At 34.9% G+C, this 27,578-nt stretch overlaps 1 protein-coding gene across 3 annotated transcripts in view; it reads right to left on the bottom strand.

Annotated features, from left to right (window-relative positions):
* Positions 1–5,396: 5,396 nt before the first annotated feature.
* SPOCK3 (SPARC (osteonectin), cwcv and kazal like domains proteoglycan 3) overlaps positions 5,397–27,578 on the bottom strand; it is a 135,654-nt gene continuing 113,472 nt past the window's right edge. For all 3 annotated transcript variants that reach the window (XM_032444342.1, XM_015860982.2, XM_015860981.1), the window contains 5 exons: positions 24,164–24,283; positions 15,862–16,083; positions 10,478–10,540; positions 8,604–8,741; positions 5,397–7,488 (listed from right to left, as the gene is read on the bottom strand). In XM_032444342.1, coding sequence (XP_032300233.1) covers positions 7,316–7,488; positions 8,604–8,741; positions 10,478–10,540; positions 15,862–16,083; positions 24,164–24,283 — 716 coding nt within the window. In that variant the 3' untranslated portion in view covers positions 5,397–7,315. The remainder of the gene's footprint in view (positions 7,489–8,603; positions 8,742–10,477; positions 10,541–15,861; positions 16,084–24,163; positions 24,284–27,578) is intronic.

Raw genomic sequence — 27,578 nt, forward strand, 5'->3', positions numbered from 1 at the left:
AGCTCATTTGGGGAAAGAAAAAAAAAAAAAGCCTCAGACTCTGCGTTAAAGCATTAATCTCTGTGGACTTTGAACTTTACTCACTACAAACTGATCAGAAAAAGGCTGGTCAATGCTAAGTGGAAGGCTTTTAGCTCCCCAGCAGGGAAAGGGCAGGTGGGTGTTCAGATATGACCCAACCCAGGCCTCCCCTGGTCATTGGAGAAGGCCAGTTAACCAGCTACTAGAGTTCAGTCATGCATCAAGTTTGACTTACTGAGGCTTTCTACTTCACTTGTTTTAAAAAGAGAAAACTAAACTGGTCAGGACCACTGTAGCACCCATACCAGTTTTAGATTACTGGGAGAAAAAACAAATTCCAAATCTACACATTATAGAAAGAAGACAGGCACTCATCTGCCCTACTGATTTTCATCTGCTGCCTCTCTAGAAGTAAAAATGCACAAATAAGAGTCTGCCATGCTTGCTACTAAAACAGCAAGATTCTGGCATTGTCCTTGTGGTTTAGTCTCTGCTTCATAGAACTAGACTGTTAAGTCTGGAGTGTGAAATACATTGCCCTCCCACCTTTCTATAAAATGGAGCATTAGACCCTTTCAAAATGGAAGCACTTTAAATGAGAGATGAATTAGACCATCTGGCTTAGGGAATTTAAATGACTTCCCACTCACATTAGGTATTTAACTATGATTACATCAATATATCTGAAACTTTTTACTATATCAACAATAAACACGTCATTACCCTCTTTGTCTTGCATTTCTGTCCTTCCGCAACTCTGCCCAGTCCCAGATGAACTGCTCCACCACCCCCCTTGCAGTCCACAGTGCAGTTACACTGTTAACCAACCATAGCTGAGGACAGGCACGGTGCTGATTTATCACTGAAGGGTCACTGCATGCTCATGTGCTCCAAAAGTGGTGTGTGATAACAGATGTGGTTCACATACGCTAATGTTCATTTTTTATATAATTTTCCAGCACAGCCACTATGCCACAGCAGGAATGAATATAAATCTTCCTGGAATGGATATGCATTGCTTCTCTGTATATATATTATGACCCAGCTTAGATTCCTTTGCCAGTAACCGAATTACATTGCATAGAATTACTCAGGTTGAGTCCAACCACAGCCTAACCATAGTACCCTAACTCTGACAACCCTCTGCTAAATCATATCTCCAAGCACCACATCCAAACAGCTCTTAAACACATCCAGGGATGGTGACACATTTCCAATTAGAGAATAGTGTTTTAAAAATCATTTTTAGGCCACTTTCTGGGTGTTGTTTCTTTGTTTGTTTGTTTTGTTTTTCTTTTTTAAAGAGAAATACATATGTAAAGCTGTGAGAACTCAATATTTCTTGCGTGTGCAGGGGATTAGTTAGACTTCTTACAGTCAGTGTGCAAAGGAGCTTCAAACCTGTGAGGTGTTTAGTGTTATTTAATGTGTTGTCATTAATTTGTCTCTATTTATCTATATATTTATTATTTCTACTGCAGATCACCTGCAAGTTTCTTAGACCTTTCTTAGAAAGGGACTCTTATTTCCAAGTGGTAAAAGAATTACTTGTCCAACCACAACTGATCAAGAGGTCATGAAAAAGATTCAGGTTTTGACTGGCATTAAAAATTCCCAATGTGAAGGATTCAGATCGTACAGCAAAATTAATATTCAGTACTTATTTCACAAGAAAAGTTATTAGACACATTCAGCAGCATTTTTTTTTTTTTTTTTTTGTCCTTAAGGTACATTACACTGTATAATCAATCAGAGATCCCATGAACCACAAGTGCATCCCAGCACCAGTGACCACTGACAGCCATGTTTCTGTTTGAAAACTGAAGCTATTCTCAGCCCGATTCTCTTTATTGCTTAGCCGCAATAATAATTACATGCTGTCAGCAGAGATAGTTAATTCTTAATGAGCTCTAGAAAGGAAATGTTTCCCAAATACTCTTAACCGTCCCTTAACAAATTTTACTGTAGGTTTTTTAGGTGCTTGGTTGTTTTCAAGGTATTAAAAAACGTGTTTCCTAGACTCAAGATTTTAACAAGATCTATACATTCTCAAATACAACAGAAAATGGCTTTTCCAAGCTATTGCACAGACCCATTATCAGACATATACTGTTTGTATTAAAAGCAAAAGGTCTACTAATTTTTTTCTCTTGTACACTGAAGCTCACACTTGTTCTAAGTCTCCTCTCTCATAACTTACCTGTAACTTTTCTAGACCCACTCTATCCCTTCAGCAACATGGAGGAACTGCAAATCAGCACAGAAAAGCAGGATGTAACATAAACTCTTTTCTTTGGGTTTTGCTCTCTCTTTCTTTTCATTCTTCCCCAAATAATTCCTTATGCAGTCTCTTTGACTGTCACTGAGCATTCAAATAAAGTTTCTAATGAATTTTGTGTACAGATCTGTTCTAACTCATTATCCAGTTCTGAATCAGAAATGTTTAATTTAGATCTTACCATGAATGTAAAGTTAGTACATGAAAGAATTGAGTCATATATGTCTATGTAAATGCATCAAATATTTTTACTAAACATCCCTTAAGCTTCAGATGGGATAATTTTGAATTTAAATTCACCTTGATGGTGTGCATGTTTTAGCAACACAGCAAACAGAGCTTTCTGAGGGAGCATCTGATGAGCTCAAATATCACCATTCCAGAAATAAAGCATTGGCTATGGACTGGTGCAGGCAGATCACAGGACTAACAGAGCCATAGTCATTTTTAGATTTGGCTTGGAATTATTGTGGTGGAATATTTAAAGACAAATGTAGATTCTGTCTTCATCGGGAGCTAATATTTACACCAGAAAACAGATGAACTTCAATATATACAGAACAGAAAATATAGATTTTGTCTTAAACACTGTTTTAGTTTCTTATCACCAAGAAACAGTAAAGAATACAATTGTAAGTGTAAAATTGAGTGACCCCCAAATAAGTTTTACATCATACATCAAAGCAATGGATTCTTAATCATAGTGCATTTCCAAATATCCACATTATTCTTGGCCCCCCAGACCCATCAGGCAACTGGAAACTCATCAGGAGTATCACAGAACCATGGAAGAGATCCAGTCCTCCCTACTTCACTTGGACTCAGTCCAGCAGACAATGCCACCTCACCAAAACCTGTCCTTATGTAAGTGGATGAGGTAAACAATAAAATAGGAAAGGAGTATGAGCATACCTCTAAAGACAGGTATTTCCTGCTATTAAAAAGACCTATAGTGCACACCCTCTATTTCTTGATGGATATAGGCAGACTTTTAAAATTGCATTTGCCTGATGAATAGTATAAAAGCAGGATGCTCTGTTGGATTTTTTGCTGTCTTGGGAAAATATAATTAACATGCCCTACTTTCAGACAGGTAACTAAAACGTGACAACTTTGTGGACACCACTCTCTGAAGTTTTAATCAGATTCTCTTTGAAAATAGGAACATGCATTTTGTTTGTAAAACTCACCTTTGAGACATCAGACAGATGGTGTTTAGTCTTCTTTTCAGGAAGTAGTTCAGTCTGGAACACAACAAAGATTTCAAGGCAAGGTTTCACCTTTCGCGTAAGCAAGAACGTCTCTTCTTGCTCTGTATCCTTAACCTCAAAGAATCATTTCTTTCTACTGCCATTTTACTAGCGGAACTAACAACTTGGCAAACTACACCCACCCTGTACAACAAGTACAATCTCATCATACCAGTGGAGTTCTACCCATGACAAAAGGTTATCCTGTCACTTCAGTATGTACAGCTTGGTCATTATCTTTGAGAATGGGATTTTTGGTTGTTTTGCTCATTTTTCAGATATCATAAATGACAAAATTGTTAACTGTTTAAGCTGGAGATTCTTCCAATCCATTGTATCGTTCTTCGCTTTTATTCAGATTGGTTTCTTCAAATGGAAATTTGGTGACAAACGACGCAGCATCCACTACATTAGGTGAAACAAAATTGTGGATTATTTCTAATTCTATGTTTAAGCTGGTAGAAAAAGAGTAAAAATGATTGCTATATTCCAAGTAAACTTGTGCTACCACAGGTCTAAATCCAATTTTTAACAGCATTTGGTAATTGTGGCATTATTTTAATGAAGAAATCCTGCAAATACAAGCACTTTAAAAGTTTCCTACAAAACATAAAGTAACTAATTTTCTAATATTATTATTCCACCAGAGCACTTGATTCTTTAATAACTATTAAAGAAATCTAGTTCCTGTAAAAAAATTCATACTATCATGGCTCATCTTCTCAGTCTTGCACAGTAAACTGGTTTTGTACAAGTGAATTAATGACAGTTATTCCCCTTGCTTCAAAACTACAAATACATATGTGGTTTGACCTGAAAAAATAATATTCTCTTGGGAGATTATGTAATAATTTAATTGAACTCAGTATTCCTTTTCAACGAATATGAGAATTATATTTTCACACATTCTTAGAAAAGCACAAAGATTAATCACTGTCTGAAAAATCTCCACATTTATATATATTTGCATATTTGTACATACATAAAAATGTGCACAATTATAAGAGGAAAAAAAAAAAAAAAAGAAAAACCATACAAAATGGCAATGACACCATAAAAATCACTTATAAAGTTTTAAAGTCAAGGGTTCCCTATTTCTGTCTGACTGTACTTGAAGGGATATACTGCTTGGATATGATAGAAAGAAGCAGCTTTTGAATGGCACATTTATTTGAAGATTTTGTATTTTCACCCTTTGCTCTCATTTGTTATACCTGCTCGTGATTTAATGCATTTCTTTCATGATGCAGTGTGGTAGTTTACAATTCATGAAATCAAAATCAACATCATAAGATTAATTCATAGATCCATTTGCCTCTCCTCTCCTCTCCTCTCCTCTCCTCAAAGGAAGGATGCTTTCAAAGAAAGTCTCCAACTATACAGCTTTCCCAAATCAATGAGGAACAATTCAGATTTCCATATTTAATGCTTTAGTTTTGGACCACAAAAATTCTTTAAAATTATGCTGATCTTTAGTAAATTTAGCTACCTAGTCGTATTTCTAACTTTTATGACAGGTAGCTGTGATACTCAAGAACTAAAATCCAAGCTGATCTGCTCCTCTTCCATTTCAATGTGGAATTTTCAGGGAAGAACACAAATGTCTTTCATGTTCTTCTGTGCGACAGCTCACTTTCAGTTTTCATACTGTAATTTCATTAGCTAAATAAACTATGAATTTTCTTTTTTCTTTTCATGATTTAATTTCCAAAATCACAGGATTTCAAGAAATGATTTTTACTTTGCCATCTAATGAAAATTTGCCATAACAGGAAAAAAAACAAAAAAAACAAACCAAACACAACAAACACAAAAGGATATGCTACATCAGCCAATAATGACAACACTTTATCTTTAGCTTCTTTATTTAAAATCAATTTATATATCAGTTAATTTCATCCGTAAGAAACTGTTCTCTGATAAAATCCATTTGTAATGGACTGACAAACCCCTAGCTATTTTCATTTAAGAAAATAATACACCTATGCCCCACAAATCATGATGGAGTTTAAACAAAAGTATGTCTCTCTTTACTGTATAATGAAGACGTCATAAAAGTATATCACAAAACTATAGAAAATTCAGAAAAAAATACAGAAAAATATAAGTTCATTATGGGTTTTGCCTTAATCCAAAATTATTTACTGGAACTAAAATAATAAAAAATGCTTTTTAATATAAATAAATACATGTTTTTATAGATGAAACATATCTGAAATATGAATTTTTCCTGTTTCAAAATTTCAAACTATGCAAAAATTCAAAATGATGGGCTAAGTTGGCAAAAAAAGTTGGTTACAAGAGTCTTTATTTTGCAAACTATACAGAAACAGTAAAAAAGAAAATGCAATATACTTTTCAGTATCACATAGGATAAACATTAGATTTTGTATTTAGTGTGTAAAAATTAATTCAAATAATAAACTGATTTTCCTTTTAATTACTGATGGGAAACCAGTAGTCCAGTTTTGAAATCATACAACCTGTAGTGTTACATTATACAGGTCAAGTCAACTTTCACAACTTTATTGTGGGCAGAAAGCAACAGATGTGATATGGAGATGGTGGAGTCCCAAAATGTCTACACAATTAATTAACATGCTAACATAAATACAGTGATTAAAGAAATTTTCTCTACAGTCAAATCTTAAGTGCTACTCTACACAATAATTATGATCTAATCCACCTGGTAGTTACATAACAATAGGAAAAAAAAATAATCCATTTTCTTCATTCCAGCAGCAGTACCTATACTGGCATTAATTTGATAATTGGGTATGCTTAGCTATTGCCTAACAACCTATACTGGTATGCATGCCAAAATCTCTCTATCTCTATTTTGCAAGGCACCTTTACAATAATTTTGCTAAGTTTCTGCACTAGTAACAGAAAACAACATGAATTAAGATAAGGATGCAAAACTATTTCCTGAATTAAGAAAATAAAAAGTATAATTATGTACTTTTTAAAAATTACATTGGGGCAACTGTCAATACTCTGAAATACAGTCATATATAAAGATAATATAATTTTATGCAAATTTTTCCCCATGTTAAATATTTTATGGTAATCTGATTAGAGAGAAACACAGAAAAACACCAAAGGGTGAAGTCATGTTTGAGTAAACAGCCATAAAGTCTAGACAACCTTGACATGAAAAAAAGATAATAAAAAAAAGGTAGGTCAAGAAAATGTTTAATTTACAGAATTAGTGCTTGTCCATGAGACTGCTTTTGAAAGATCCTTTCAAGAACTGTTACTTTTTCTCCTTACCTTTAATTAATTAAAGGCTGGTTATGCATCATTTTTTTTCTCCTGCACCATGTTTTTGTTGCATTAAGTAGGCAATTTACAAAGCCTGCTATGCCTGACAGAATTAAAGTTACAGTAAGTGTCCCAAAAAGGACATGCACAGTTCTGGGTAAGGGCAAATATCTTTCACTGAAGTTTTTAAAAGACTGGTTTTATAGTGTATTTTCTACATTTATATCATTTATATGTTCAGTAGCACGTAACATTTTCTTCTTCAGGCTACACTTCCAATGTGTTTTCTTCAACACAAAGGCATTTAAAAACTCAAAAGCACATAATATAATTATTCTTATTTAAACAAAAAAGTCTATGACTCCAGCTGCAATGTTTGAAATAATCATACAAAATATACACATTTGTTAGAATCCTTTTGATCTTGAAGAGCAAAGGGATTTTATGAAATGTCATATTGTGAATTTCAGAAAGGTATAATTAATTGACCCTCTTAATTTCATCAAATGTATCCATCGTGATCATCGTCGTCATCTACATCATCATCTCCTTCATCTTCATCATCATCATCAATTTCATCTTCATCATTCATTATTTCATCATCATCCTCTTCATCATCTGTCCAGTCATGGAAATCACCAGAAGCAAAATCACCTGACGTCTCTAAATCAATAGCTAAAAAGGCATGATAGTTATACAAGAGACACACAAACTACATCGTGTGTTCATAGAATAATATGTACCATATTTATAGTGCAATATTCATAGGTATCCAAAAGAGATACAAAATATTTAGTTTCAGGAAAATTACTTATTTTTAAGAAAACTTTCACATAGAATATAACGTAATTGCACAATAAAGTTTTTTGGGTTTTTTTTTTTGTTTGTTTGTTTTGGTTTGGTTTTTTTGTTTTTTTTTTTTTGCTTTGTTTTTTGTTTTGTTTTGTTTGTTTTTGTTTTCTGTCTTACAGGAACTCCACATCAGCAGAGGTGAATTTCTCAGTTTTAACAAATGGAGATGAATGTTATGGATATATTATATATATATATATATATATATTACATATAATAAGCGCCAGAAAAGTAAAGAATAGAGAGAGAGATTCAAGTCCTACTTATGGTTCATAATAAGGACTAGTGACAAAATAAAAGTTTGTTTCCGAGTTCTTATGTGTAATCTTTAACTACCTAGAACTGTACAATTACTCAGAAAATATCCTGGATTAGATGGAAAATAGGCCTGAACAGGTATGTCAATTGCTATGACACTGGTATGTGTTTAATTTATCCAATATTTTAGGCCATGCTCCTCTGCAAAGGAAGGAAAATGAAGAAATCCAAGGCTTTAATTGCCATTTTTGATGTCTTGGAGATCAAATAAAGGTGGTATGGTAATTTCTGGATTTAGCAGGGCTTTTTAGGGGAAAAAGGGAATAAGTAATGTTTTAAAACCTTTTGTGAATTCCTTACAACAAAATGAAAAATCTAGCATGCTGATTACCCAAAGAGATGTCACGAAGCATTTTGGGGCTTGTCTAGTACTGTTATAGGTAATTAATTTTCCCTGTGTTTATCTACACAATGCAAAGCACATATACGAGGTCAGTTAACAAATGACATAGTAATAGCAGTTGCGAAGAATAATAAAGTAATAAAAATCACTAATTATATTTACATCAAAATCCATGTACTTGCATTCCATGCATCTTCTCTGTGAAGAAATTCAGCCCGGTTGTCAATCAAAGCACATAACATCTCTAAACCAAATCCATAGAAGTTTATAAACTTACCACATTCTGCCACACCATTTGTTCTGGATCCTGTTACTTCATTGCCATATCTGTCAACACACCAACACTGCCCTACACTTCCATGGCACTGACTTGGCTTGTAATATCCATCTTCATCACATAAGGGTATGTACTGCCCTGGAATATATGAATATCAAATATGGACAATAATAAATGCCTCTTGACCAATATAACAATTACAGCAGAAAATAAATACCTTTTGCTATTTCCTTATTCCAGATTCTCCACTGACCAGTTTACTTTCTACTGCCAGATTCAGTTAAGCAGCAGTGACTGATATGCAACAAAAAACAGTGCATACCAGCTTTGGACTGGTTAGTCTTGCTTAAAATTTTTCATTGATCCTGTGATATTCCTTATTCCTTGAATGTCTCTGTTGAGAATACTGTGACATGCTAGGGAAAGGGCACAAAGCTCACAGCTGTGAATTGGATATTTTATAATCATGGGAGTGCAAAAAAAGTCTGAATAATAAGGATCAGGCTTCCTGGAATAACAAGCTGTCTGCTACCAGGTTTAGTTGCAACTTTAATTTTATATTTATCTATATAATACCCATCTAGTTGCCCACTTGTATTTACTCAACCACAGAAGACAGGTGCAGCATAGTGCAGCAATTCTCAAAACAATAAATTAGGGAAAAAATGAAAACCACTGATTTTGCACTTTGCATGAAAATACTGAGACTAATTAGATTTTAAACCATACAGGTTCTCCACCAGGAGTAGCAGTGTTATACTTCTATGACTTTTGTTACTGGTATTCCACATCAGAACATCATGCAGTTCACTGGGATTTAAAGAGTTAAAGCTCCAGTTCCATGGACTGTTGATATTTTCAGGTACCTGGTTCTGAGAAGAACTACATCTCTCAGAAGACTTTCAATGTTCTGTTTCCATCTTCTCTTCAGACTGAAGAATGAAACTGCTCAGGAGTCATGAGATTGACCCTTCTTTCTGCTTGTCTCTGTGGTATGTGCTCCCTAGCCATCTTGCCGTCAGTACTAAAGTAAAACCATTGGTTTTGGACACTCTCATTTTATTTATTAGCTTCAATTCCAATTATATTGTATTATGTTATCTCACATTCCACTATCATATTTAGTAAATTAGTTTTCTCCCTTAGTTCATTGCTGCAGTTTTTTTTTCAGGCCCATTCTCCATTTCTCCCCTTTTTCCCTTCACTCTCTCCCAGGGTGTTGGTCGGTGGGTTCCTCTAAACCATTAGTCAAGGAATTGGGTACAATCAGCCCAAAAACCAGTGACAACTAGAGACACAGTCATGGACTTATTTTGTAAGGCACTGGCTTTTCTAAGGTTCGTTTCTAATTTGGAAAGAAAGACATCTTTTTAAAAGAAAGATGAAAAATGGGCACACAGTACTGTACAAAACATTTAGAAGTATACAGAAACCACCCTTAGCAGAAATATAGTTTTGACTACTTTGGGTCAAACCTTTTATTGCAGCTTTCACACTGAGGCTAAGAGCAAAACGGAGATCTTACATTTTAGTGATATTAATACATTATAAACTGATTAACAACAAAGATTCCAATTACTTAAAGAAGAATACAAGTAAAGGATCAGCAGAGACACTAATTTAGGAGTGCCTTTGACTCTCCCCTCTATAACCATAAAAACATACTTTCTATTTGGTTAATAGAACAGACATTATATCTTTCGGTAGGTATGGTAATAAAACTAAGTTTAATAGCTTTCAAAAACTTCATAAATTTCGTTACTAGAATTTACTGTTCTCTATCTTTGTTGGATTAATATTGATTTTATGTTGCTGTTTCTCTAGGATTATTTATGTAAGCAATAAAACCTTCAAAAGAATGATCTATGGCTCACCTAGGAGCTTCTTTCCTCCTTGCTGCTTCTGAATGTTGCTGAGTTCTGTCTGGCAAGGTGGGTCTAAAATGACATGAAAAATGTTGAACACATTACACCGTATCTAGGAAGAAAAGCAGTGACTAGGTTTTCATGTTTTGCTACATTCTTTAAATGCTGATCTTAAAAAACAAACAGATTTTGAGTTAGCAGTTGCATTTTAAACTCTAAAAGAAAAGAATTAATCCAGCTTGCCACAGCTCTGGAATTAGGAAACCAAGCACAGACATGGATTGGAGCAGAAAGCAACTACCAGTTAACCCAGATGTAAGAGAACATTTGGCCACCAGTATTGACAACTGAAGAATGTTGTAATGAAACAGTAACTCTATCATACCCTACTTCGTCAGTCTAGAGAACTCTGTGTGACCGTGAAGAAACAGGACAGCTCTTGAAATTCTTACCCTTTTGTCTCTGTTAGAAGTCATGTTCAAATTTTGTGCTTCAAATATGATATTAACTAAATAAGAATTTTCTTCACTGAAATTTGCCAGATTCAGGTTCTATTGCAACAATTAAAGACAGAATTCCATGGGTATGGAGCTCCTTTTTTAGCAATCTAGCTTAAAACTGTGACTAAACTTCAGATAAGAGGTGGAAGAGGTAATAAGTTTTCCATTGTTCAGAGCTATATCTCTGAATCATTTGATTTTCTACTAAAGCCAGAGTATGTTCTAGGAATGAGAAGGAAATAAGACACAAATACATTTCCATTGTTGCTGAATAAATAAGTGAAGCTAAACCAGTGAAGTACTGATCTTTGAACTGAGATATTGCATACTATATCACACCACTTGCATAAAGGTATTTCTCATTCTGAATCAGTATTAATGATAGTGGGTTTGCTCACATGTGTGTCTTTAGCTTAAAGTGTTCCCAGACCATATTCTGATAACATCTCCACTAAAATATCACATGCTATTAATTTCATTTTCCATTTTAAGAATCTTTGATTATTTGCAATACATCTTTGCTATGTAATTTATTCAAGGCTTCCTCATGAAACTACTTCTGTCCAAGCGCAGAGAAAATAGAAACTAAGTTACTTTCAGATCAGTAAAATCAGCTTAGCTTTGGACATGCCAGCAAAAGATGCCCTGTGACCACAAATCAGTCACTGTGTAAAGTAACAAAAAGAAAAACAAAACCAAACAAACAAAAAAAAACCAAAAAAAAAAAAAACCCACACCAAAAAACTAAACCACTCCAGTGGTCAGTTGGTCAAAGTCCAAAGCAGCCTTTCTTGACTGAATTCCACCAGGGGAAAACGAGAATTCTCATCATGTAGTCAACAGAGAAAAAAAAAATGGGACACAGCTGGGAGAAGTACAGGATGCACAGAAGGGTGTAGGACTGACAAAAATATAATATCCAAAGAAATCTTTCTTGTGGGAATGCTGCAACACTAGTGATAAATATATAGAGTAATTGGATCAAAAATAAATTTATAGTCAACGTTTGGCATAGCCTGGATATACCAATAGGCTTTTGATGCTATTAATGACATCTTATCTAACAGAATAAATATAAACTGCAAGACATCAATAACCAGTCATTAAGATCCACTTATTAATTTGTCTTGGCTTTATAGTTTAAATGCTCTTTGCGTATCTCTGTCATGGTTTTGTAATTTTGCTATCAGTATTCCACATCATAACATCATGTAAAGCATGGATAATTTTACCGAATATGCAGCTCACAGTAGAAGACTACATATCCCAGAGAACATCACGGTCAGGGATAAGTCACGGGACAAGGACACCATATAATCTCACTTCGGGGCTGGACTTTCTCTCTTGAATCGTCGGAGCCATGGGGGAGCATTCCAGCTGTTTTGCCTAGAGCTTACAGTAGGCCTCTCAGTTTTGGGAGTCACTCCCTCCTATTTCGCTTGATTCATTAGCCTTAATTTCAATTATTTTGTATTATATTGTGTTATCCTGTATTTCAATATAGTATTTAGTAAATAAGTGTGCCTCCTTAGATTGTTGCTACTGTTTTTTTTTTTCCTTTTCCCTTTTTCCCTTTCCCTTTGGGCCAGCGGCCCTGTGGGCCAGCTGCCCCCCTGTCACGGGTGCAGGTAGATTTTCGGTTAACCCGTGACAATTTCATACACTTAAAGACACATAAAATTTTAGACTGCTCTCAACTCTAGTGGGCTGTATTAAATCTACGGTGATTCCTTTTAGAGTTAGGAACTTAAAAGTAGGCTCTAATTCTGAAATACCACTCACAGGAGTATCAGTACCAGAACAAAATTCAAGGAATTCCTTTCCAGATAATCAGGAAATTTTCTGTGTATCCCCTTGAAAACAACTGGGACCTAGCAGCTTTTGGTGGGTATTGTGTTTTCAGGCTTTAAAGTATATGCTGAAGTCATATGGAGTTACATACTTCTTGGTGTAAGAAGTGCTTTGATGAGAATCTTATTCATAATTATGTCAGAAATATGCAGCTTTGGTTTACAAAAAGAGGTAAATTCACAGAGCAATGGGAGGAACATTGATAGATTTGTCAAAGAATGTCTACAATACTTAACAGTAATGCCTCAAGGAGCTGCTGCTCAAATACTGAGCCTCCAGCTTTCAGATTATCTTATTCAATTACAAAACATTTTCCTTGTACTGAGTAGATAATATTTTGCAGAGCCCCTAGTTAAACATTAAAGTTTTCATGTTGTGTCTTGTCTCCACTTGAAGTCAAGTATATATAATTAACCATCGACAACAGAGGCTCTAGCTAAAGACATTTGAAGTGGTTAATACTGCAGTTCAAGAAACATTCCTGGGGACCTCATTTATATAGCCTACATTACATGTTTATCTTGAACCACCTATAATCATATTTAACACCCTGCAGTATCAAGAGACTGATGCAACAAAAAGAAATCACAATATTTAGCAGTATTCTGCAAGACAAACTATTTTTTTAGGTCACATAGTAGTTTTTAATTCCTGATAAGCAGAAGAGCCTGTAGGAAAAAGACATGCAAGATAAATGCTAGACTAATAGAGCCATACTGAGACCTGTAGTAAATAAATACTTATGTTTCAAGTATTAATATTTCCAGTAAAAGTGGGTACTCTCCTACTCTATTTTCAAGGAACAAAGCAAAAAAACCAAAACAACAACAATGCAAAAAAAAATAAAAATAAAAATAAATCACCAGCTTATAATAAAAAGTACTAGAAGAAATAACCAACATGTAAAAAGTCCAACAGTGAAGTGCTGAAGTGCCTCAGTATTTAGACAAGAAGAGAAGTGTTAAACAGAAGTGTTTTCCTAGGGCAAGGACTTAGGAATATAAGTTCTGAAGCACTTGTATCAATTTTAGTTGAAACTGGAGGTCAAGAGGGACAAAAGCATGAGGGAAGACAGCAGTGCACTAGCAAAGTCCAGATTTCAAAGTACTGCAGAAATGCTGAGCTGCACTTACAGTGGGATAAGGCCAAGAAAAAATGCAATATGCATCACTGAGCCGTATGTAAGAAACTAGTAGGACTGCTTTTACAGGAAGAGCAAGATAGATTTGAGTGCCATAAGAAATTGCTTGTATTGACTAGATGTGAGTACAGTGCAGTAATGGGTCTAGTGTACTTTAACTCACTATAATAAACCTCAAGCAAAAACAAAGCACAAAGAATTGCAAGTAATTGTCTGATCCCAACAGACATGAACTGACAAATTAAAATGAGAGAGCAAGAGGCATTCTCAAATGATGACTTCAGCAAAGATTATGGATTTTAAAAACAGTAAAATGGAATTTCTATCCCAGTGTATAATTAAATACATTTTGTATTCACTTAAAACTGGGTTGATACTTCTGTAAAATTGTTTATGTACCCAGAAAACACCTAGTAAGTTCAGTGAATAAGACAGTTGCCTTCATGACCGGAAGCCTTCTACTAATCTCATCTTACTGTAGTGAACGTCAGAAAGAAAACACTGAATTTCTCTACTTACCCACTTCCTTACTATCTACAGCAAAGGCCTAGTAAAAGACCATATTAGTATTATTCGGTGAGGTAAAAAGATAGTCAATTAAAAGACGCTACAATGCTATAAACAGTGATTAGAGAATTCATATAAGTCATATACACTATGAAGTATTCATTAGTCTGATTTGAGGGGTTTTGTTTGTTTATTTTAAAGACAATCAAACAAAATACTCCATGTTCTTTACTTAAGAACAACTTTGATAGTGTAATGTTTTATTGACTAATTTAAGGTAGGAATGCACTACTTATAACAATGAATATTATTCTAGAATAAAGTAAGCAAGGCACTTAGAGGATTTTTAACTTCTTAGTGGTAAAATTACCAAAGAAAAGAAGGCAGTTACTATACATCTAAAGAAGTGCAGCTTTATTTTTGCTCAAATTTACACAGCTAGTGTATGTTACATCTTTATTTCTACAGAAATTAGAGCCAAAGCAGAGATAGTGAGTGTCAATGGGAATTTATTGTGGAAGTTTTAAAAGCATAAGATATATATTTAAAAAATAAAAATAAATTCAAAAAGATTAACAGTTTTTGAAATTTTTCACCACATCATCTGTCTTACCTCCTCTATAGTCAGTATATGCAGAGATTTGGATCTGAGTTGCTTTTTATCCCTTTGAAAATCTCCCTCATAATAGCAAGAAAATTGAATGGGCAATTCTGTCCAGTTTCAGCCAATGTTTACTGAATAAACTCTGTAATTCCACACAACTAGTTTGAATATATAACTTATGTGATGACTCAGACAAAACTAAAATTGTTTTATGATACTCAAAAATCAGTACTTATATGCTGTGTTTATTTGTTTAAACAAATTACATCAGGACATTAAAAACGGATAAAAAGATTCTTCCAGGCAGTGAAAATCAACTGTTTTTAGGTTCAAATGACTGAAAAAAAAACTTAATCCATAATGTTAATTCAGTTATTGTAACAAGCTTACAAAATAAAACATTAAGATGCCCTGCTTATCTTATAACATAGGCAAAGTAGATTGGGAAAGAACCAAAGTAAGTAATTTTATTCTTTATTTTGGTCTCCTTCCTCTTTCTAAATACTGGAAGTTGGCACATAAAACAATATTTGCTGTAAATGCTTTTGGCACTCCTTTGTACTGGAATTTTCATCAAACTTTTCCGTTTAGCTTTTATGTCTATTTTTTTTAGCCCTTCTTTTCTAGGCATTCATAATAGATCAAAAATCTGTACACAGATTCACAGTATGGCATGTATGGCATGTAAAGAACTTTTAGTTCACCATAATAATCTTCCTATGTTAAAGAAAAGATGGAGCACTACAGTAAGATAAGTCATACAAATATGCGGGCTGTTCTCATATTTTACCTTGCTGTCTTTGAAAGCAGTAGCACCACTCATTGTTAGATATCAAACTATCCTTGTATGTGTCACAAGAATTGAAGAATGCCCTTGTGCATGGCTCATTCTTGTCAAGGTAAATGCTTCCAAGTTCTGACTGGTCCAGCAACAGGTCGTAGTTCGTATCAAGCCTGTTGAACATCCAGCCAAGGGAGTCTTTGCAAATTGGCAGAATGCTGGTATCAAATCCTAGGAGCCAAAAATAAAAATAAAAATAAATCAGATAACAGGAAAGATAAAGAAAGTGCTGAGCTCAGCCACAACAAAAGCATGCTGTATCACAGAAATTGCTCCAGTGCTACAAGGATACAGTACATAAGCAGTGTATGCCATTGAAATCCCATGTATAAATTACACTTTATCTTCATTTTAAAAAATCATTAAGTTAATCTGTTTAAAATGAATCCAGTCATCAGCCTCAAAGCAGTTAGAAATATGAGCCTTCTTGTCAAATATTACACTTACAGCATGTGTAGTATGTACAGTAATGAACAATCTACAATTTCCCAGAAAATAATTTTTGTTGAAGAATTTTAGTGATGTTATATGTCAGGAGAGCAAAGAAAAGCTGAAGTGGCATGCAAAGTTCACAAAACTAAGAAAATACTAAATACAAAGCAACTTACTGGAGTATACCTGCTTGTTCCTATAATGTATATTCAGCTGAATAAAAAAGGAACTTCATACTGTCTCAACAATGCCTAGAAAGTTCTGATATTCTAGCTTTATCTGATGCACTGTACATCTCAGGGGAGGCATGCAAAAGGGGACTACTAAGAGCAGCCCGCTTCCAGTATTAGATCGACCTGTACAGCTTGCTTAAGCTCTTCCTTGGTAATAGGGCCACCAGGAAGAGGTTGAATTAATTATTCCTGTAGCCTGATCTCAGATTTCATGTACTCTATCAGCTGTGAAGTACAAGCAGGCTTGCATATGGACATGGAGGGGAAATGAACTGATGGGCCTCTCACATGGATGTGAGCTGCATTTAACACAGATTTTTTCCGATTTCTGTGCCATGGGTTCTGTCATGGTGAACATGGTGAAGCACTTGACTGTACATCCTAATGGACAACAAGATTTAGCAGATTACAAAAAGATTTTACTTCATGGTTTTTCAGCTAAAACCAGGCAATGAAAAGATGAGATGTGATTGTGGCTATAGAGAAGTTGATGTGAGAGTTCCAGCTAGTGTACAGAAATTCCCAGCTTCTACTACAGTTAAAATCAAGCTGTTGCTCTGAAAACAATAAAGAAATATGAGAGATAGCTATATACTTCTAAAACAAGTCAAATAGGAGAATTCAGAAACCTGACTTAGAAATCAATTTATTTTTCTTTGGATATATATGCATGCAGGAACATCCAGGCTGTGGCAGAACAACCATTTCACAAAGGCAAATGCCAAACCACATAAACCCCTTCTCCCTAAGTATGTTAATAAATGATGCCTTTTGCTTGAGTTAATCCTGCTCCCTGTTGGCTTGTTGCATTCACTGTTATTTCTGCTTGACAAGAAAAAGAAAAAAAAACATTACAAGCCTTTTGGTACTGATTATATTGACACTTAACCATGAAGCATCCAAGAAATGGACAGTCTTCCTTACTCTCCAGATTCTGTTCTGACAAAACACGTAGACAAAAAAATCTTAATTTTCTGTGAACGATGGCGAGTAGAGACAGAGAAGACTAGACCGAATGTACAAGGATATATCGGTACATGTTTTATTCATCTTCATCTGTAAAAGACATCAAAATTATTTAAAGTGTTCCAATTTGAAAAAATTTGGAATGTTCTTCTACCTTAAAACATTTTTTCCAAGGATGAATTTTCAGTATAACATTATTTACCTCGCAGGCTCTGTTCCTGAAGGCCTCTTAACACTTCTCAGACACTTCTCTTTCCTCTGCTAGTCCTGCTTTCAGCTAGAGATCCTCCACAAGACCTTGGATTCAGAAAGTGCTTGATATGAAACATACCATTTCCTATCCTGCCTTTTGTGTACCTGTATGAAGGGAGGAATTATTCTTGTGCTCATAAAATTTTTCTGATTCTGGCATTCTTGCAAGCTCACCAGACTGTAAGAAAAGTTGCAGAAAAAGAGCAACCATGAGGAAAAGACAGAGGTTTTATTGAATAAGACGCTAGCAAGAATAGAAGACAAAAGCCATTCCAAATTTGTATTCAGGGATGAATGTTGTTGTCAAACTAGTTAACTGTGCAGAAAAGTACATGAGCATGTGGAATTTTCAGCATCAGTCTAGTGAAAGAGGTATAATTTTCAAGTTTTCAAGTTTGGGACACACATATGTTGGCCATACTGGAAGAATAAATCCACTGAAGTACACCCTTAATTATACTGTCTTCTAGGATACTAGAAGCAACTGTTATATTGTATATGTAACAAACTCTTTTAAGGACAACAAAAACAACCAAACAAAACCCACCAAACACTCTGCTTATTTCATTTCTAGTAGTCAATTTCAATTTTTATCCTAAAAAGAAATATATTTATCTGAAGTACATTGAAAGGCCACTTAAAATTTCAAAGGTTTCTTGCATCACTAAATTATGGTTTGGAATAAAAATACATGTCTTCCAAAGATTGTATTCCGGAGGTTTCTTTTCCATTAACTAGCAATTTCAATTCATCCTCTACTCCAATTCCTCAATTTTCTCTCTCTCTATACAGCTTTTATGTTTTAAAAAACTGTCCAGTCGTGATGTCCCTCTGACTTTCCAAGAAATTTCTGTATAACAATCTTCTTAGGTTAGTTCAGAGCCTGAAAAATAACATTTACTTACATTAAAGCTGTCATAACCTACCTATTTATTAGTATCAGGTTGGAAAAGACCTCCAAGATCATCTTTTCCAGCCATCAGCCTATATCCACCATGCCTGCTAAATCACATCCCTCAGTGCCACAACTCCTTTTTTCCTGAACACCTCCAGGGATGTTCCACCACCTTCCCGTGCAGTGCATTCCAGAGCCCTCTCCTGGTGCAGCCTGAGTCTATTACCTCCCATCCTAGCGCTATCACCTGGGGGAAGAAGTTGTCCTCTACCTTGTTACAAAATCCCCTCAGGTAGCAGTACACTATTATTTAAAATTATTTCTTTCTTTGGTATTTACAGTTGTAGCATTTTAAATAGAGAAAACCACATACCTTCTTTGCTTTCATTTTGCCATATGAAACAAGTCTCATTGCAGCATTGTAGAGAAACGTTTGAAGTCTATGTCAAATACTACTTTGGGTGAAATAAATAAAAACAGCTGAAGTACTTAAAAGTAAACTAGGCATGTGTTGACAAAGAAATTACTTTTTTTAAGTAAAAAACAAGCTGTCCACCTACTCTAGAACTGTTATACCACAAAAAGATCATTACCTGAGATCCATGTTCATAATATCTACTCTTAAAAGATTACTATGTTGATGTCAAATAAGCAACTGGGAAAACTTAGGATGATCATTTCATTTTGCAATGATTTTCTACCTCTAATATAACACTGAGAAATCAATACACTTCTTATTCTCAAAGCTGATAGACTACAGAAAAAAAGCGTCAGCACAGCACTTAAGAACACCTGATGTGGTTTGATGCAAGGTGCATTAACACTAAGTGACCCAGAACTAGAAATAAATTGCTCCAAATCACAGATATATATTTTACTTCTAGAGCCAAATGGAATGCTGTTCTCACACATTTTTCACAGTTGTGATACAAAACAAACTGCAGAAAGTAAAGGGGAAGAATTAGTATAGCAAAAGGATAGTAATTTATTCCTGTTAATGTTCCAGAATATCATATTGAGGAGAGCAAAATTGCTGCTCAGTTGTCTGAATTAGAGGAAAAATTCTTTCTCTCTCTTGTTTTAAGCACTTATTTGAAATCTATTTTCATATATGATAATGAAGGGGGCTTTTACGTAGGTATTTCTGAACATTGTGTAAATCTAGTAAAGGTGAACAAAAGAAGTATTAAGGATTTGGCTTTATTTCATCTAATGCATACACTGCAAAAGAACTTGATTAAAAAAAAATGTGAAGTACCAGCATAAGCTTCTTTCCCCAGCCAAAACAATCCCAAGGGAAATACTACTGACAAACACAAACATACCCCTCACTCATGGCTAAAACATTAGCATCCAAAACATCATTTTGAAAGGAACCAACAACAAAAAAAAAAATGATCCCATGTTTCTGATTATTTTTCAGGAGAGAATTTCAACTCAAGGTAATCATAATCTGCTTTTCAATGTAAAAATATTATTTGCTTGGTTATTACACAAGGATTTATTTCTTATGAGCGTATGTTGAGGAAGATAGCTTTTGTAATTGTTTATGTGGAAACCAAAATAGCATACATACAAATGGCTCACATAGTGCATTATGTAAAGTTGTTTATATGTGCCAGGAGAAGCAAAAGGCATGATTCTTTCTGCTACTAGCTCACCGTCCAGCACAATAAAAAGCACTGACAAATCACACAAGTGAATAAACACAATATACTCTATGCTTGAGAGCAAACTACTGTTTAAACCACAGTCTTTACTTGTTCAGCTAGCAAGCTGCGCAGCAAGGTCTGCATGTGATCATTTTTTATCGTATATAGGTTAACAGAAAACTTGATGTTAACAGCATCTCACAGCTCCGGCCTACACTGCACAAGTTGGGAATAAGTTTTCTTTCCCAGTGTAGTTATACCAGAACAAATATGAGCAAGAACTAAACTTAGGGGATGTATGGGAACTGTTGAGTCACAGCCTGAACTGAGCACCAGGGGAAATGAACTGGGAGCACAGGTAAAGGCAATTCATCTGTGTGACTAGAAGGGCTGGAGCCTGGCTGCATCTCTCTTAGACCTCATTTAGGGCTAACCGCCAGCATAGAAGGTTTTCTGGTTGGAAAACCTAGAATCTTTTGATATAGGTGAACAATCATCTTCCCTTCCTTTATAGCACCTTTCTATCATGCTGGTCTTTCTGTCATCACACCTCTGTTGTAATGCCTTTCCCATTGTATTGATCTGTCCAATTGTTACAGGGGCCAATTAAGCAGATGTGAAGGCTTGTATCACATTTGCTGCTCACAAAACACTGCTCTAGTTGAGACTCATCCAGCAACAAGTAGTAGCATTAGGCATACACTCTCTGTAGCCTGTCTAAAATTGTAATATATTCCTGATGACTACAACTACACAGGTGGGAGCAGAGCCAGGATTAAATTAAAACACTGGGAAGGTACCAAACGTACCTGATATACCCACGATAACTGACTCATTTTACAACAGAATACAGGTGGAAAAGAAACAGAGCACTGTTGCAAAGTCCCTTAAACATTTGTGGAAGTTCAAATCCTGAAGTTTTTTCTTTTCCAGAAAGTGTTTTAAAGAATTTTACATGGGAAAGATAAAATTCAAGCGGAAGCCTATTGCTGAAAGGTGTAAACATGTTACTATATGGATGGCATAAATGAAATGAGTTCTGCACAATGCCAGTGGCCACAATTGAAATAAACATCTTGTTATGGAAAAGGTACCTCAGGAGGGAGGAATAAAATAAACAATGCTACAAAAAAACATCTGTATCTGTCTCATTGTGTACGAGGATAATCCTGCCTGTACATGACTGTAACAAATGTCAGACAACAATACAAATTTAGTTCATCTAGATTCTTAGATTCTTGATTTTAGGTAAACGTGCATTAATTTAAAATTCCAGCTCAGATGAGCTTCTGAGTAGGCAGAAAGTCCTTGGAAAAACGTTCTCCCTCCAGGAAACTTAACTGCAACTCAAATTCAGCTTACCAGCCTCAGTGGCTCTGCGGTTAAAGGATACTGGATATTGTTAAAGATAACCTCAGAAAGCAGGTAAGGTTTCAGACAAGTCAGTATTTTCAAGACAGCAAAAACAATATTTAAAACTAAAAATGCTTTATCTCTTAGAACTATACAATGACAGTCATCTAGCTAGACATTTTACATTTTTAGTTCAGTATCAGAATATTGAAGCTTCTAATAGAACAATTTAAGCACTAGTGCTTGGGCTGTTATGAAGTAGCAACCATGAATGTAACCGTGAATGTGAACTATTTAACAGCTGAAATAATTTTGAATAGTACTATCAACTTTCACTCTCCCTACCTTGGTCAGAAGGACTGAGCCAAAGACTTTTAATATATCCTGTCCCGAATGCCAGAAAAGAGACTGAAACAGGTGAAAGGAAACAAAATGCAAACAGACAACCGGAAAGGATGTCATGAATTGCTTTCTAAAATTCAGACTAGTTTCTCAGCAAAGAAGGAACTCTGACAAGAATAAAAGCCTGAGGGAGTGGGTGCCATAACAGATTTTTAATTCCTCAATGGTAATGAACAAGTCCAGAGTTCTGCTGAAATAATTAGGAGTATGAATGGGGAGGCTGCATTCAAGTAGCTGCTTTTTCTTGTTGTTGGTTTTGTTGTTGTTTGTTTTTTTGTTGTTGTTGTTTTTGTATAGGTCCTTGACTTATACATGCAATACGGATAAGGTCTCTACATATAATCAACAACTTCTTTGCATGATTTGTTTCTGTAGCTATCACACACCCCTAAAATAGGGGTTGGACTGTGTAATCCTGATACCATTAGGAATTAAGATGCCTGATATTTTTGACCTACCAAGACTTTGGAGACTAACTTCTGAGGGACTGGATCAGACTTTATCCAGAGCTTACATCTTGAACAGATGTAAGAATTTCTAAATAGTATTAGAAAATATATTACCACATTGAATTATTATCATTCTTTTTCTTATTTGTGTTTCTACAGGGACACAAGGTACAATATTTTCTTCCAAAATTTAACTGACCACTTGATTTGAAAAGCAAACCAACCACTTTGGACACAGGAGATCAGGACTTGTCATGCACAGGAGCTTCCTGGGGAGACAAATGCCATCATTCTCAGTGTTCCCCCTCCTCATTTTTCACCATAGTTTTTATTGCTGAGTATGATACCATTTAATACAGGAGATCTCTTTGGCCAGTCTGGGTCAGCTGTGCTGGTTTTGTCCCTTCTCAGCTCCTTGCACACTTCCAAGCCCCTTGTTGGCAGGGCAGCATGTGGAGGAGAAATGCTTTTGCCTCTGTGCAAGCACTGCTTTGCAACATCTAAATATTGGTGAGCTGTCACCTCTATTTTCAACAAAAATTCAAAACATATCATCACATAAAACTTGGACTTGTAAGCAGAGATTTTAAGAGTAATTTTACTTAAGAAAATTCATTAAAAATAAAAAATTAAGAATTTTTCTTAATTAACTTTAATTAAGAAATTTAACTCTATACCAGCCAAAACCATGAAAGGCTCCTAAACAGTTCACTACCCTTTTGACCTCATGACTATTTAGACCCATACTTCACTAAAGTGATTATTCAGCAAGAAATACACAGTGCTTGAGCTGGGCTTTAACTGAGTGATATGATAACAGTAGTTATATTACTAGGTACATTTATTACTATTCAATAAGTACTTATATAAGAGTCTTTTTTTTTTTCTCTTGCCTTTATTCCTGGATAAGAACATACGGCAGTTATGTTTACCAACTGAAAATATATGTTATGGTTTTCTCAGGATTAGGGAAATAACATTCCTCTGTTACCACTGTATCTCAGAGTATTTCTCAGTGCTCAGAAAAGTACTCCCAGGTATTAAGAGATCGTTAATCTTTAATTCATTAGAGAATTATTATTTTTACATGGGGGGAAAAAAAATCACAAAGAAAAAGAAACCCAAACACTTAAAATATTAATGATGAACAAACTAATCTGGTCAGAATGTAGTGGTCAAGTTTTGTGAAACCTGAACTCAGTTGGAATTCAAGCTTGCTCTTCATATTAAAACAAGGCAAAATTTTAAGACATAAAAAAAATCTAATTTGGCTTTCCTCCACAGTAGAACATCACTCACAAAACTATTACTGCATATTTAATTGCTATTTGAATTAAATATTATTGCATTTTAAAGCTTTACTGATTTCTACAACATGAATGGCAGCAGCCATATATTCTTATGAATAGAAGTTTGGTCAAACAGCTTTGAAGTTTCAAGTGAGAAACATATATTTGAAGTAAGCCATACGGCTCTGCTTCATAAATAGAAGATCAACTTTAGAAAAGCACCAAGTTATGGCTTCATGCACATGACTTTTTAAAACACAATAATAAGGCAAGTATTATGAAAAAATATCAAAGAGAATATCAAAGAATGCAAGTAGAACTGTCTTACTGGTTCTTTCAGGCCTTTGAACAATCCTAGTCTTCTTATTCTGAATTCCGCTTTCATGAAGTGCCTTAAACCAGTCTCTCAACCTGTTTGCAATCTCCCTAAATTCCAGGTCACTGCAAACTGAAAAACAAAATGCAGAATGTTAAAACTTTTTTTTTTATTAACTCTTAAAACTGCAACAATTATGTAGCAATCTATAATACTTGGTAACATAACTTACAGCACACTTTCATAAATTAAGTAACACCTATTTTATTTGGCTGAGATTAAAATAGGTCACCATGTCAACAACAGAAGTCACCTCTGCACTTTGTTTATTAATAATTTGCTTACAACATTCCTCAAGACTTTGATTCTCTACATGAAAGACTTAGCTGTAACATATGCTCATAATGTATGCACACCGATTATTTATTAAAACTTATAATGTACTTTTTTGTGTTGTAGCACCTACCTTAATGTACTTTTTTCTTGTGTTGTAGCACCTACCTGTGGGGTTTTTCCCCCCTCGCATAATTCAACAGGGCACTAGAGAAAGCACTGTTAATGATCTATTGGCATGTATATTCAAAGATGTCATCCTGTGACAATCAGATGAAAACTATCTCCTGAGACAAGATCCACCTCATATCTCCAGCTCATGGGATTCCTATGCTGCTACAATGATGACATCTTTCCTTTTAAATCTTGCATCAGTTGACAGGCCAGAATAAAGAACCTGGCTTGGAACACTGACCTTCTTTACTTTTCCCCTCCATTACAGCAGAAAAATCATAACATGGTCTGCTCTAAATAACCTTTCTAAGTTTAACAGAAAAACTTTTAGAACTGAATCAAAGGGCATGGAATATAGTACAGAAGTCTGGTTATTTTGGTCTATGTTTAATTAATCTCTAATTCAAGGAGTGCTGGATATAAGTAAGTAGTTCTATTTCAATAATATTAACTGAAAGAAGCACATGACAACTGCGTGATGGAGAGATGCATGATTTATCCATTTTTAGAAGAAGTCAAATAGACATAATTAAGCTAATCATCTCATAAGTCCATTTAGATGTAAAAATGAAGCATTAGGAAAAGGCAACAGTGCGGTTTCAACTACTAGGTATAAGATACTGCTCGCAGTTTCAATAACTGACACTAGCCGCTGTTGTTTATTATACAACATAAAATGACATTTTTTGTGCTCTTGTGAATTATGTTCCTTTCAAAATGAAATGCACATATGGCACATTTTGGGCATCAGACACATCCTATATCAGTTCTCAGATTAGGAACATTATTCCAACTTCAATTTCTTGCAACTCTTTTCCCAAACTTTGCTTGAAATGCTATATTACAAGTTCTAGATCAAAATAAAGAATGAGAAAATTATAATCTTTTTGTTGTTATTATTAATTTTACAGATTTTGGTATCTTGATCATAGGAATAGATCATTTTCAAAAATCAAGGCAATGCAAAACAAGCTGATTATAACTGTTGTTTGATTATTTTATACCCCACAGCTACTCAAGATCTGGAGTCAGCTCTCAAACACAGCAGGTAATTGCATTACCATATTATCAATTTAAATGCACAGTGAATTTTCAGTTCATAGCACTTCTAATATGTCAAGTAAAACCAGATGTTTTCTATAAGTGAAATATACATGAAAGATACAGCAGAACTACAGTGATATGGACAATTAAAAATTTGCATAGACAAAGTGTGCCCTTACCAAGCATGAGTTTATAAAAATATCTCATATTTTAATATTTGATTATTACAATTTTTTTCATCAACAAATATTAATTTACCAACATCTCAGAAGAAGACTTAAGCATTTCAGAAATGTAAAACTGTGAAATATGATAACTACCAGTCACAGTACTCCAAATCAATCACAATAATTAACATGAATATACTTTGCTCTCTCTATAAGAGAGGCTCAGTCTAATGCTTTGTTCACTAAAACACTGCCAATGAAATGGGATTGCTCAAGGTTAGGCTATGTGATGAAAAACTGTATTAAGTACTGCATTCTAGAATATGTTTAAGGACTTTTTGTCCCAGTGATCAGCTTCCACAGATACATGCTGCTGAAATTATTGTATGTATTGGTATGTTCTGATTTAAAATAGGTCAAGATGAGGTAATTCAGATTTATTCAAACTATTATTTCAACTGATAGACTGGGAGAAGAATCTTTAATGGCAAAAGACAGACAGTAAAGGTTGTAGAAGGTTAGACAGTAATCAGAAAATGCATATTAAATCACACAAATTCACTCAGGAACCTGCCAGGAAGTACTTCTGTTTTTGTCTGATGTCCATGCAAGGCACTCCTGCTATTATAATCAATTCTAGCAGCCATAAAGAGAATTAGTATGAGGTAAAATGAAGCCACCAGCTAAGAGGTTACTAGAGTCCCCTATCATCTGAAGTATTAAGAACAGACTGAATTTTAAAAACAACATACATAGCTAAGCAAAAACATGAAGGGATCTGATAACTTGTAGGTACCCAGTTCAGAAATATCTTTATAATAAATCTTATTTAAATGCTATATGGAACTAATTGTTGAATTTATTTTCACTTACAGTAAATGATACAACTTCTGTGGGCATTTGAATATAATTTACTGATTGGAACTCAAATATCATAGAATCTCAGAATCATGGAATGGCTTGGGTTCAAAGCAACCTCAAGGATCATCAAGCTTCAACCGCCTTGCCATATGCCTATGGAGGGCCACCGACCTCCAGATCCGGTACTAGACCAGGCTGCCCAGGGCCTCATCCAAACCTGGCCTTGAACACCTCCAGGGATGGGGCATCCACAACCCCCCTGGGCAGCCTGTGCCAGCACCTCACCACTCTCTCTGTAAAGAACTTCTCCCTGACATCCAACCTAAATCTTCCCTCCCTCAACTTAAAAGCTTTTCCCCTTGTCCTGCTGTTATCTACACTTTCAAGGAGGTGACAGTGTAGTAAATATAAAGTAAATATACACAGAGTTTATGGAAAACTTCAGAAGCAGGATAACATCTAACACCTTCTGCAGCAAACTAGAAATTATTCCTCCTTGGGATAGCTAACTTAAAAATAAGTGTGTGCTAAAACAAGACTTCTCATCATCTCCGTTTCTTCAGTGAGTTGGAATCATTACAGATGATTACAGAATAATTTAGAGTGGAAGTAAATTCCAGAAGTCATTTAGTCTTCAAACTTCTGCAGGTCCAGATATCTTAGTCGAAAAGGCTAAGGCTTAGGGACGCATCCAGGCATTCACATCCTGAGTGACCACTGTGCCATTCACATGAAAGTTCTTCACTTTATGAAAGACTAACTCACGTTAACATCAACAATATGTGACCATCTCATAACTTTATAAGGCTTCCTATTTTTACAAGGAGACATTGCTACCATGCATCCAG

The sequence above is a fragment of the Coturnix japonica genome, chromosome 4, assembly GCF_001577835.2.
Source record: "Coturnix japonica isolate 7356 chromosome 4, Coturnix japonica 2.1, whole genome shotgun sequence".
NCBI lineage: Eukaryota > Metazoa > Chordata > Aves > Galliformes > Phasianidae > Coturnix > Coturnix japonica.